The sequence below is a fragment of the Chrysemys picta genome, chromosome 22 (genome assembly GCF_011386835.1).
Source record: "Chrysemys picta bellii isolate R12L10 chromosome 22, ASM1138683v2, whole genome shotgun sequence".
Lineage (NCBI taxonomy): Eukaryota > Metazoa > Chordata > Testudines > Emydidae > Chrysemys > Chrysemys picta.
In genome coordinates this window covers 11,124,321-11,137,696 of record NC_088812.1, presented here as the reverse complement: position 1 = coordinate 11,137,696, position 13,376 = coordinate 11,124,321, and the positions used below count along the sequence as shown (strand labels likewise).

Here is a 13,376-nt window from a genome sequence, read left to right as displayed (position 1 = left end):
TCTAATTCGCCATTTCACTAGTGCAACAAAATATTTTAGCTCCTTTGGCTAAATTAGACCATAGAGCAATAAACTAGTTAAAAGGAACAAACAAAATTGGATTGTGGTTTAGTCCCCAGGGGAAAACATCCGTGAGCACAACAGCTAATGAACGTGCATCTCCCAGCAAAAGGCACTTTAAAAGTACTTTAGATGACTCTTGAACAAATCGCAGCATCGAGCATTAATAAATGGCTTGTCCTAGCACATCAGAGTTCTGAAAGGCCATTTTTTCCCCATTTTTAAGTAGCAGAGGGAGGGAGGGAGGGCTCAAGTTGGGAGATACAGCCCCACCCCTAAGCTGAGAACCTACCCACCACACTACAACCAATTTTACAGGAGAGTTTTACACCATTCTCTTGTCTTTTCTTACTGTCACCAGTGAGGTCCCCTGTATGGGAGACCTGTCACAAAAAGTTCACAGCTAGCAGAGAGGCAATAGGGCAGGCATTACAATCTACAGGCTGCATGCCATTGACAGTAATTCTATCCATTGCCAGATATGCCTAGCTTGCAAAGGCCCATCCCCTTCAGCTGCAATCTGATAGACTTCTCATTCTTCCATCAAGCCCATCGATGTTCTACACCCCCCATCCTAACCTCTTCAACAAAATTCAGTGGATTTCAATACACAGTCAAGTGTTGGTACTGGGTTCTCATCAGCACAGGGCTTCTAACATAACATTTAACCATTGCCATACTGAAACCTTTTAAGCAGTGGAAAGCGCTCAGATAGGATGTTTGATGAGGGCCATGTAAGAGATTGGATAATAGATACATTGCGTTTTTTGTTCGTGGCTCTCAAAAGTGCTTTAAAGATGTGGCTAAATTTTATTATCTCCCCTTTTACAGATGGTGAAACTGAGCCACAAAGACAATAGGACTCACCCAAGCACAGCAAGGCAGTAGGGTTGCCATCTGTCCAGGTTTTCCCAGAATGGTCCCTTTTTCGAGGTAACAGATTGGCCAGGATAGAACGGGTGCTCAGCACAAACGGCCAGCGGTCCAGTTTTAGGGCCTCAGGATCCTCCTCCTGGATGTCCCAGTTTTTGTTTTATTTCAGACATGGCAACCTTATAAGGCAGGGCCAGAACCCAAACTATTCTTTATATGGTGCCAGAGCTGTGCATGCTGCTTTATGGACTGTGGTCCCAGAACCAAAAAACTTATGATTTACATTAATATTAAAAAGAGGCCTGCTTCAACACTGGCTTGCATCAAAATGCTACCTAATTAGAAAGAACAGGATACAGACTAACACGGCTGCTACTCTGATACCGAATTAGAATCACTCTGGATCGATGGAAATGACTGTACAAGGTGCACAGCACGAGATCCAGGCATCAGCTTTCTCAGCGCCCCACCTGTACCTTACCCAGCAAGCCCCACTGTTTCAGCCAGGGCTCATGCTGCTAAGGCCTTTGGAACCCAGCAGGACTAATTTGGAATCAACTCAGCACTTTTCCTAAACTCCCTTTGTGACTTCCATTTGGGGGGACCTGAAAGCTCTGGATCTAAACCATACACACTCCATACTTGCTTTGCTCTCCACCCTAACGAAACAGCAAGTGCCAGCTTCACTCCCGGGAGACTCTCGCTGATAAGGCAGATGACGTTACCATCACTCGGCCGGGGTATAACGAGGATCCCAGCCAAGCAGGTTTTTAAGCTTCCTCTTGCATGCACTCACGCACAGACTCTATTGCCAACTCCAGGTCTCCCACCTTCCAACAATGGGAAGGGCCCAACATGTGAAGACAGTCACTTCAGTTCCAAAATAGGGGCCTTCACTACTTGAGCTTATGGAAATCTCCTTTTGTTAATAACTGTAGCAGGTCGTGGTCTTCCTACTTGCCCTCTCTACCACACACATGGTCCTCTAACTCTTGCTGGGTAACCATGTAACTCAATTCCCCCAGCCCCCCAATCAATAACGTCCCAACACAATGCAGTAATTTGGGAGTAAATGTACATTTTCTTTTCAACAGGATTGATCCAGCCAGGGTTGATTTGTATCTGCTAACCTGGGGCAGGTATTTTTAGCAGGAGGCAAGTAAGTTTCTTAGTTTAGTTTTTGCTCTTGTATTTATTTTGTGAACCCCTCAACTACAAAACCTGGATTGAAAAGCAGAAAAAAGACACAAAGGTGGGGGGGGGGCAGTATTATGGGTTTCACTACTCACCACTGGCACACCTTTGTGGCTCACCTGAGGATTAGCTCACCACTCCTCTGGCACCCCACCCCCTCCTTCAGTCGCTTGTCCTGTTTGTCTCTCTCTCTTTCCAGACTCAGGGTGTTCCCTCTTCGTGTCTTGGCCTTCCAGCCAGATCACTATAGTCATCCCCTTCCAGGGTATTGAAATCCCATTGGATGACTCTCCCAGCAGTCTTCTACTCCACTGCCCAGTCTGTACTACTTCCCCAGTGGCTGGTAGAGGAACCCAGGCCTGCCCCCTGCTCTACGTTCCAGCCCAGGGACCCTACAACCAGTAGCCAAGGTCTGCATCAATAATAATGAACCCTGGTCACTGGGGAGTCTACACTTATGATTCCAGGTGCCTTACTGTAATTTACTAGCTCTAACAGGCTGCCTGGTGAATTCTTAGGTAAGTCTCCAGATGGTGCAGTGAGTAGGGTGAAGGAAAGAAAAGCCAAAGTGTTTGGTAATTTAAAAACTAGTCTGAATTTTTGTTAATAGTGCTGACTTCTTAGAATGTATCCATTTCAAAATGGCTGCATGTACTTAAAGTGGTTTCTGGTTCCGTTCCAAAAAACATCTTTAGGACCTTTTAAGCCATAATACCCATTGCCTCAAGACCTGCAGAGGTGAAGCTCAGAGACAAGAATCATCTGGAGAAAGGCATTTTGCACAGAGGTACCTTATAGAAGAATTGACTGCCCAAGTAGAGCTCCAACAACCTCAGCTGTTCATTTTTTGAGGTTTAAAAGGAACCATCCATTTTAATTATTTTATGTTTGGGATGGAAACTATATTATATGGGGAAAAATTGGACATTTCTGATTTAAAAGGAATGGTACTATAGGAACAGGTTTCATTAGAAAACATTAATTATTTTAAAATAACTTATTTAGCAATTTGCAATACAGCCCATGATAGATGTTATATTACAGTGTACATGTAAGATTAATAAGATGGTAAAAAATAATTCCAGTTACATGCAGGTTTAAATTACTTTACTCTTATGTAGGTTTTAAACTAAGCACGCCTAGGATGGACTACAAAAGCAGAACAAGCGCAGACGCACAGGATTTAGGGGAGAAAGAAAGGTTTAATGAAGAGTGTGGAGAACTCGTGGAACTGCGTTCCTACGGTTAACAATAGAGCGGTTGGCCTTAATGTCAAGTTTTACCAAGAGTGAGTGATAAGGGCTGTCCTTCTGGTGGCAAAGCCTGTGTAAGTATTTCTACCACATCTGTATTCAAAAAAGTCTATCAAGAAATGTGCACTAAGAGGAATTTTGACACCCTACAGGCTGGGGAAGGATACAGTAAGTGAAAAGAAAATCCAAGAGTCTTTTGAGGCTTTTGACACAGTCCCACATGGCATTCTCATAAGCAAACTAGGGGAATATGGTCCAGATGAAGTTACTATAATATGAGTGCATAATTGGTTGAAAGACCATACTCAGGCAGTAGTTACCAATGGCTCACTATCAGCTTGGGAGGATGTATCTAGTGAGATTCAGCAAGGGTCTGTCCTAGGTCTGGTACTATTCAACATTTTCATTAACAACCTGGATAATGGAGTGGGGAGTACACTTATAAAATCTGCACATGACACCACCCTGGGACATTTAGGTTAGATATTAAGAAAAACTTTCTAACTTGAAGGATAGTTAAGCACTAGAAGAGGCTTCCAAGGGAGGCTGTGGAATCCCTATCACTGGAGGTTTTTATGAACAGGCTGGACAAACAACTGTCAGGGATGATCTAGGTTTACTTGGCCCTGCCTCTTGAAGTCCCTTCCAGCCCTACATTTCTACAAAGAGTTCTTTTAAAGACTTTTTTGGCTCTGAATGATGTGGTTCCTGTATACATCAGACAGCTCATTTTCCAGGCACACCATTTATCCCTTTGCTCCTCGGTAGCTCATTGTTTAGCACGGAAAGGGTTAAGGACAAAGCTTCTGCCACATTTTGTGCTTCTTCTACACTTTTTTTAAGAGCATAGGGTTGGGGGGGGAGCTGAGGAGAGGGGGAGGAACTCGTGGAATTTTTAGAATTATTTTGCTTTTCAAAGAAATGCTTCTCTAGAGAGATTTTAAGACAATAAAAGCAATATTGAGTAACAGCAGCCCAGGAGACCTGGGTTCAGTTCCTGGCTCTGCCACAGATGCCTTGTGTAACCCTGCATACAGTACTTCATCTGTCTGGAGCTCAATTCCCACATCTGTAAAACATGGATGACAACCCTTCCTTTGTCCCACCCGCTGTCTTGTCTATTGACATTAACAAGGTGGCACTGGCTCTTATCATGTGTGTGTACAGTGCCCAGCACTAGGAGGCCCTCATCTCAGCTGGGGGCTTCCAGGTACTACTGCAATAGTAGGAATATAATTGTTATTTCAACAATAAGGTCTCATGAACAGCTATATAAAAGGCAAACATTGCAGATATGACCTCGTCTCCCATCAGCCCCATTCCCAAAGCAGGCTGGGAAGAAGCGATCAGCCTAGGTTAACTGGGCACCAGTCTCCCTTCCTCTGCTGTGATTATGAGAAGACAGTGATTACTGGTCCAGGACCTGGATTCTGCTTCCCAAATTAAAGTGGGTCAGACAGAGAGACCCAGGGGAAACACATTAAACACAACAGCCCTGGGAAGGGATGTTTCTTTGGAAACTCAGGGGACCAGCCCAAACATTATGCTTCATACATCTCCCCATCTGAATGTTTCACTGCATCCCCTGCAAGGCATGGAGAGCCCAGCAGTAGCACCTCAAGTCTTTTCTGCCATCACCAGCATGGAGACACATTGCTTAGAAATTCAAAGAGCTCATGGGAGGAGGGTCCTTGAAGCACATGCTGCTGGTGGACAGGCCTCGATGACCCATCTCACATATCCCTTCATTACCTCCCAGTTTCATACACTCACTCATGGTGAGTTTTGGGCAGGACAGCATCATTCCAACAGGGCATGTGAGTTGATGCAGATGCAAATCACTTTAGTAGTCCATGCACACTAGCAAGATCCTCAGGTGCACACCTGCAAGTCACAGGTGACCTTAGCCGATACATTAGGTTTTGCCACCTGACTCTCATGGACTGGGCTTCACAGATCCTGAGCACCCACAACTCCTGCTGACATCAATCTACATAGATTCATACATGGTCCCCCCATCCTGATAGCACCAAAGGATTTAAAAATAGAAAGGACATTACCAGCGTCTGTATTTCTTTTCTTCATTCCCAGCCAGAGACCTACAAGGTCCACAGCTCCTTAGAGCCAAGCCACGATCATCACGCTCAGTTTTAAAAAAACACCCATGGAATGTGTGAATACAGTGGACAACATGGCCTCCAAAAGAGCCATCATCTGATAAGAACTCTCCAGCCAAACTCGATGGGCAAAGATTGCATAAATAAAACACAACCAACCATTCATTCAAGTGACAGCTAAATGCCTCCAAAGTTTGCATTGGAGAAGGGGCATGTGAGAGGGGCAAATAAAAAAAAAAGAGAGAGACCCACAGACCCTGTTAACAGGATAAGTTTTCCAGAATCTGAACTCACTCCCATTATCCCATTATTCACTGAGAGGTCTTAGACCTGGGCTCAACTCAGACTCTGAGGTTTTGCAACTTAGGCCCCTTTTCAGCAAGATACTTCAGCACATGCTTAACATTAACCTTCCGAGTAGACATATCGACTTGAATAGGGCCAGGACTTCACCCACTCGCTTCAGTGGGACTACTTCCTCTGGGCCCCGGGGGGTGTTCAACCCACCACTCTGCCCCAGGCCCCACCCCTGCCCCGCCTCTTTCTGTCCCCGCTCTACCCCCGCCTCGCCTCTTCCCAGGGAAGCTGATCATGACATGCAGGAGGCTCTGGGAGGGAGGATGAGGAGTTGATCGGCGGGGCCACCAGTGGGTGGCGCTGGATAGGAGAGGGAGGTGGACTGGCTGCCAGTCGCTGCTAAGCACCCAATAATTTTTTTCTGTGGGTGCTCCAGCCCTAGAGCATGCATGGAGTTGGTGCCTAGGACTCAGTTACTTAGGCATGTATTGAAGTACCTTGCTGAACTGGGACCTTGAAAAGCAACTGTGAGTTCACAAAATCTCACCCCTCGTATAATTTTAAGCCATGTTTTTCCACACACCCTCCCCAGGGTTGCATTTTTCTAGCTTAAAGGGAAGCCCAAGTTATGTATTAGGTAGGGCCACCCAGAGAAGCTCAGAAGACACAAAGTGGGCCTATCCATAGCAGGTAGATCATTTTTTCCTTTACAATCTTTCGGTTTCCCTTCTCTGATTCTCTGCCTCCTTCCCTGCGGTGCTTCTGAGTGTGTTCCATGTTGCCCATGTTCTGCGCCAGTGGAGGATGGAGAAGAAAGGGCACCAGGGACAATGCAACTGAATGGCCTGATGCCTCCTCTCATGGTAGAGATAACCATATGCATTATTATAACGTCTCTCTTCCAATGATCTTCAAACTCTTCACAAAAAGAGTCATTACTTCTCACTCCCATCCCTGTGGGTGGAAGTGATAAAGTTGGCCAAGCAATGGGAAAATTTTGATTAACCATTCAGATTGATCATATTACTGCCCTTTTTAAACTTGTTTTCTCTTAAAATTAGTTTGTGTTCATCCCTGTGACTGTTTGGAACTATGATGTTACCTGCCTGCATCCCTGTATGCACACATGAACAAAAGTATTCTGTTTAAAAAATCCAGTCAGAAAATGGAAACTTCATATTCCTCCACAGTGGCCAATCACACACAACTCACAGTTCATGGAGAGACCCAGAAACTGCAGTTTGTTCAGACAAAATCTTCTCTGGTTTTTGCATGAGTGGGAAAAAAGGACTAATTGGTCCAATAAATTGTTGTTATGAGTAAATAATTCACCCAGTTCTAGTAAGAATTATCATCCCCATTTTACAATGGAAAACCTGGGGCACAGAAAGGTGAAGTGATTTGGCCAAGGAATGCTACTGACAGATCTAGAAATAGAACCTCGGAGTTCGGACTCCCAGTGCCTCGCCTATAACTATTAGGTGACTGGTTAATGAGAAGTTAAGATTCTCAGGTGAATGCTGACAGTAACCAAGATTACCACTAGCTACAGCTGTCCCTAACATAAGGGAAAAGCAACCATCCACTGTGGTGCCTAGGTATGCTGTGTACCTAGCATTAAAAGAAAAAAAATCCATGTTCCAAAACTGTTTGTCAAATGCTGGGAGTGGGGGGGGACGTAATCTGGGCAAATTTCCCATTATTCAAACAGATCTGCAATTTCTGATGATTGAGAGGGCTTTTTTTTAAATGGACTTTAAAAAAAAAAAAAAAAAAAACTTTGTTTGTGGGACGCTCCAGAGTCTTTGGCTATTTGAAGAAATGATACACATCTAAATCTGATACATGCTGAAGTGGCTGCAAACCAGAAGAGCCAAAAAATAGGCTGTTCTAGTATTTATGGGAAGAGAGAGCGGTTCTTTGTACAGCGCAATAAGCAGGAGGTCAGCTGGCCTGTAAAAGCTTGTCACTGATATCGAGAACCTTCCCCTCCAACATCTGCAGCTGTTCCCGTTGCAAAAAGAGTTCACATTCTCTGCACGGCATGTATGCGGAGCTTGCAGAAACTCTGCATGTGGCTATGCACAGAAATCCCAGGTTATGACAGGTTTCAGAGTAGCAGCCATGTTAGTCTGTATCCACAAAAAGAACAGGAGTACTTGTGGCACCTTAGAGACTAAAATTTATTTGAGCATAAGCTTTCGTGGGCTACATCCCACTTCTTTGGATGCAGGTTATGACAGAACATCTCCAGATTTACTTCCAGACAAAAAGTTATTTCAAAGCTGCCTTTTCAGATAAAAAAAATTAACATTTCCCACCTTAAAAGATTATTAAAACATGTTTTCTTTGTGGTGATCATCTGCAATTCCTTCCTCTGGGGAAGTACTTGGACAGCTTGCAAGGTTTTTCCCAAAGCTCTGAAGGGTGGAAGTCCACATCACACTTTCACTCACTACTCCACAATTCCAATGCATCCCTTTCCCACCTCTATCTCACTTGAAGACCTAGAATCAGTTCTCTGTTGGCCTGCACCCTGTGCAGTCATTCACGCCAGTGAAAAGTTGGTACAAAATGCTCCAATTCTTCAGGTTTTTAGTAGCATTTTTACCCACTTTGTCCAGATTAAATGACTGCACTAGGCCCAGGGAATAATGAACAGGGCCGCTAAGATGCTTCCACATCTCCACACTTTCCACACCAAACCTATTTGACAGAAGCCTCTCTTCACTCCACCACTTGGGAGGAAAACCTGGATTATGTATTTTAAAGATTCTTCCCACACCACAGAATGAGGTTACACTGTGTATTTGGAATATAAAAATCCAATCAGCTGGAAATATTTCCTAAGAATTATGCACATCTTACTTACACATCTGCTGGAGCAGAACCCTCAGGAAGATTTTGCAAGGGCTGCATCTACACTTACAGACTTAGTGCCTGGCTCTCAGCACCACTGCAGCTACATCGGTGCTAGCACTGATGCAAGCACTAGTTTGGAGAGGACCTAGATATTCCCAGTACCATAGTCTGCTCTGCACTAGTGCTTGTATTGTTATTAGCAACTGAGGCACAGAAGCAAGCATTAAACCTGCTATTGTAGATGCAAGACAAATTACGAGCTGAATCAAATTTTTAAGGGCCAAATCCAGTTGACCGTACTCATGTGAGTAGTGTGCTAATGTTCACAGGACCACTCACATGAGTCAGGTAAGAAAGATCTGACACCAAGACAAAAGCTATAAAATATTTATTAAGTAGCTCATTATAAGTTATTGATTTTACATGACAGTCAATTGATCACCCCAAACTCGTGTAAAATCACTGACCAATATTAATCTCTAGCAGTTGCGATATAAACAGTCAAACTTCCATCTTCCCAAGTGAAACCAGAATCCCAACCTGCATCTTTCCAGTAGATTTCCCCAGTTTATCCAAACTCTGACCTCCATGTAAGAAAGTCACAGAAATCAGAGATAGAAAAGATGCTTGGTATTATATTATCTAGTCCCCCATGGAAGCCAATGGTAATGCTCCCCTTCACTGAACAGGATAGTTCACTGCTGCCACGATGCTGGAATAATTTATATAGGGGGGGTGCTGAGAGCCACTGAACCAAACTGTAAACCCTGGATATGATGCAAACCACATCAAACCAGAGTGTGTGGCAGCACTCCTAGTGCCAGCACCTATGCACTGCTGTACAGTTTCATAGATTCATAGATTCTAGGACTGGAAGGGACGTCGAGAGGTCATTGAGTCCAGTCCCCTGCCCGCATGGCAGGACCAAATACTGTCTAGACCATCCCTGATAGACATTTATCTAACCTACTCTTAAATATCTCCAGAGATGGAGATTCCACAACCTCCCTAGGCAATTTATTCCAGTGTTTAACCACCCTGACAGTTAGGAACTTTTTCCTAATGTCCAACCTAGACCTCCCTTGCTGCAGTTTAAGCCCGTTGCTTCTTGCTCTATCCTTAGAGGCTAAGGTGAACAAGTTTTCTCCCTCCTCCTTATGACACCCTTTTAGATACCTGAAAACTGCTATCATGTCCTCTCTCAGTCTTCTCTTTTCCAAACTAAACAAACCCAATTCTTTCAGCCTTCCTTCATAGGTCACGTTCTCAAGACCTTTAATCATTCTTGTTGCTCTTCTCTGGACCCTCTCCAATTTCTCCACATCTTTCTTGAAATGCAGTGCCCAGCACTGGACACAATACTCCAGTTGAGGCCTAACCAGCGCAGAGTAGAGCGGAAGAATGACTTCTCGTATCTTGCCCACAACACACCTGTTAATACATCCCAGAATCATGTTTGCTTTTTTTGCAGTACTAACGTACTGCCCAGTTATCAACCACTTCCCTTTGGAGACTATTCCATTTCTAATAGAGAGTTCACCATCAGGAAGCACCTCCTGATTTATAACCCTCATTTTTCCCATTCTTACTGTCATCCCTATGACTCCTACTTTTTTATTTTATTTTATTTTATTTTTAAATCAACCTAAAGAATTCCTTCTCTTCTTCTTGGATGTCACAATTCTGCCCCACCATTCCATGCAGATCAAAGGTTGATTGTATCCCATACAAATAACTAAACCTAGCCCCAAGGGAAAAAGTCTCTTCCGCCACCATTTGCAGACCCATCTTTAATCGAGACAACACAGCTTTCTGCATGAATTCTACTGTCCTGCATTAGGGTAGCAGCTGCCATTGGATTAACTGCAGTAACAACTCACATCGCTTTGAAATCTGTAAGGTACCAACATCATCCCATGTGTGAGTTTTCAGAGTCACCTGAGAAGCAGACCACTCACCAAATATTATATCCATAGATTTTAAAGGGCAGAAAGGACAATTAGGACCAGCTAGTCTGACTTCCTGCATAACACAGGCCAGAGTTTCATCTAGTAATTCGTGCATCAAGCCTATGTCATGTAACTGATATAAAGCATTTATTCTAGAGAAGACATTAATCTTGATTTAAAGACTTGAAGTGATGGAAAGTCCACCAGATCCCTAGATAATTTGTTCCAATGGTTAATTATCCTCACTATTAAAAAGCTGCACTTTATTTCCAGCCTGAATTCATCTAGCTTCATTGGATCTCGTTCTCCTTTGTCTGCTAGATTAAAGAGCCCTCTGTCAGAAACCTCCCCATATAGGTACTTACAGACTGTGATCAAGTCACCTCTTAACCTTCTCTTTGAGAAGATGGATAACTGTTCTGAAGCTTCATGAAGGACAAAAGCGATGTTGGTTAAAACACAAGGACAAAACAGTAAGTTTAAAAAACCACAAGCCTGGCATAAACATTCCATTCCCCCTCACCCCCATTACCAAGCACTGTTGGAAACACAAGGTGGCTGCCATCACCCAAACCTGCAATTCCCTAAGAAAAAGGTGATTTTAGTAACATCTCTCCTGCAGACTCACTTTCTGGGTCAAATAATACGGGTCAAAGTCCTCCAGTGGTACAGCAACCAGACCTTTCGGGATGTCCCCATAGATGAAAGGCAGATTTTTCCCTGCCTCCAGGTCACTGTTCGGTTTTGGTTTGCTGTCGTCGTCGTCATCCCGATGGCTGCTGTCTTGCTTTGGACGCTTCTTCTTTTCCTCTGCAATGCGCTTCTCAATGTTAGCCAGAGACTCTGGGGTGAAAGGTTTAAAACTATCAGGGCCTGGTGGTGCGAGCAGCTGCGCTGCCATCTTTTCATCCTGCAGCAGCTTCTTTAGTTATGTTGCACCCAGGACAGGTCAACTCTGCATGGAATAAAACAGCACAAACAAAACAAATAGTAAGTCGCTGCACTAGAGATGGACAAGTACATTTCATGGGGAACCAATGATGATTCATTTTGGCCTTGATCCCGAAAGCCCTTGCACAGCAGGATTTACAAGGCTGATGCACTCCGATGCAAGTGAAAGCTACGAGTAGGAGCAAATCAGGTCAGGCACTCTGTCTCAGTCTGCAGCATGTCAGACCCCTCATTCACAAGTGCACAGGGGCAGAAAATGGTGGTGGGAAACTGGACAGGTGGGTTTAAGCATGTGCCTCATCATGCTAACAAGGTACTTAGCTAAGTGCACCCCTCTATATCTTTACTCATGAGTCTAAACAGGAGTAAACTGGGGCCAGCTTTTCAAAAGCTCAGCTTGTTGGGTGCACGTTGGGTGCTCAGCTCTTTTGAAAGCCTGGCCCTCAGGCCCAATTTGATACCACTGAAATTAACAAAAAGTTTCCCTATTGATTTCAGTGGGCATTGGATTAGGCCCCTAGGGAGTACTCAGCAATGCTCATTAACACAGGATCGAGTTCTCCTACACTCCTCAACATGCTCATGACTTCTTATTGTGTATTTATTTGTGCAACACTCCACACCTTTGCTGTGCAAGATCAAATCTTATAAACCCTTTAATTACACACACTCAATTAATGGGCTTTTGGGGAAAATATTGTCATGTATGCCCCCCAAATTACGTTTTTCACTTTAAAAAAAAAGGACTTTACAAAATATAATAGTAATTTAAAAAAAACATAAGATGTTTAGACAAAAACATCCCCACTGCACCATTTTCAGACCAAACATCGCAGCTTTGTGCCAGTGCATGAGAACAAGAAAAGTGAAGCAGATTAAGTACAGAAGCACAACTGACTAAGGCCCCCAAACCCTCAAGCTGCTATGGTGGGCAGCAAACCCTTTGCACCCACACAGAGCCCCAGTAGACCTGTTCACAGCAGCTTGTAGGATCAGGGTCTAATCAAGTTCCCCTGTGCAAAGCCAAATGAGTTGTGGAAAAAAAAAAAAACAAATCAGCACCAATGTTTTTTTTTAAAAAATGTTTAGGATGACTATTATTTTTAATTTGTGAAATAACTACAAAAATATACCACAAGGGCATTGGTGAAGTTTGTCAGATGGATTTGCCATGAGATACAATTCTGTATTCAGTAGGTTTTGCACTGTCCCCACAAACCAAGTACCTATAAGCAGGTATTAAGTGCACTCAAATTTAAAAGCAAACAAATAAAAGGGGGCAGCTAGAAAATCATTTGGTCTGGATCCAGCACTCCTGGAAAACCCCTGAAGTTTTACACCTTTTGCCAATCTTTTGTTTGAGATTGAGCAATAGGAATGTGTTGCTATTCTGAGATAAGGGGAGGGTATCACGGATTCCAGCTTTTCACACTTGGGAAGAAGAGGGCAGAGGAATTCTAGAAACCTTGCACTGATGCAACAGCACTGCAGCATTGCAGGCTGGAATACAACAGAGCATAGACACTGCTTGGTACTTAAGGGAGGAAACCTGAATACTGAAGGGGCATAGTGTTTCAGGAGGAAAGACAAAATTGTCACTTGATGTCGGACATAGATTTACATATGAAAGTCTTGCACACTATGGTTTGTACATTTAAAGACAACGGATTGCCCAGGTAAAGACAGAGACCTTGTTACCCAAAGACGTGCGCGCAGAGTTTTTTTTACAGTAGATATTTAATGCCAGGGACCTCTGAATAAAGAATGACTTTCATGTTCCTTGAAATCAATGATTGCTCTAGGGCCGAATCATTATGATT

General features: G+C 43.7%; 1 protein-coding gene across 5 annotated transcripts in view; it reads right to left on the bottom strand.

Annotated features, from left to right (window-relative positions):
* Positions 1–13,376, bottom strand: part of SCN8A (sodium voltage-gated channel alpha subunit 8) — a 112,652-nt gene that overhangs the window by 79,991 nt on the left and 19,285 nt on the right. For 4 of the 5 annotated variants that reach the window (XM_008173858.3, XM_065576476.1, XM_042857397.2 and 1 more), the window contains exon 2: positions 11,234–11,560. In XM_008173858.3, the coding sequence (XP_008172080.2) occupies positions 11,234–11,506 (273 nt within the window). In that variant the 5' untranslated portion in view covers positions 11,507–11,560. Of the gene's footprint in view, positions 1–11,233; positions 11,561–13,376 lie in introns of those variants that run through there. The other variant, XM_065576478.1, reaches the window with a different exon arrangement.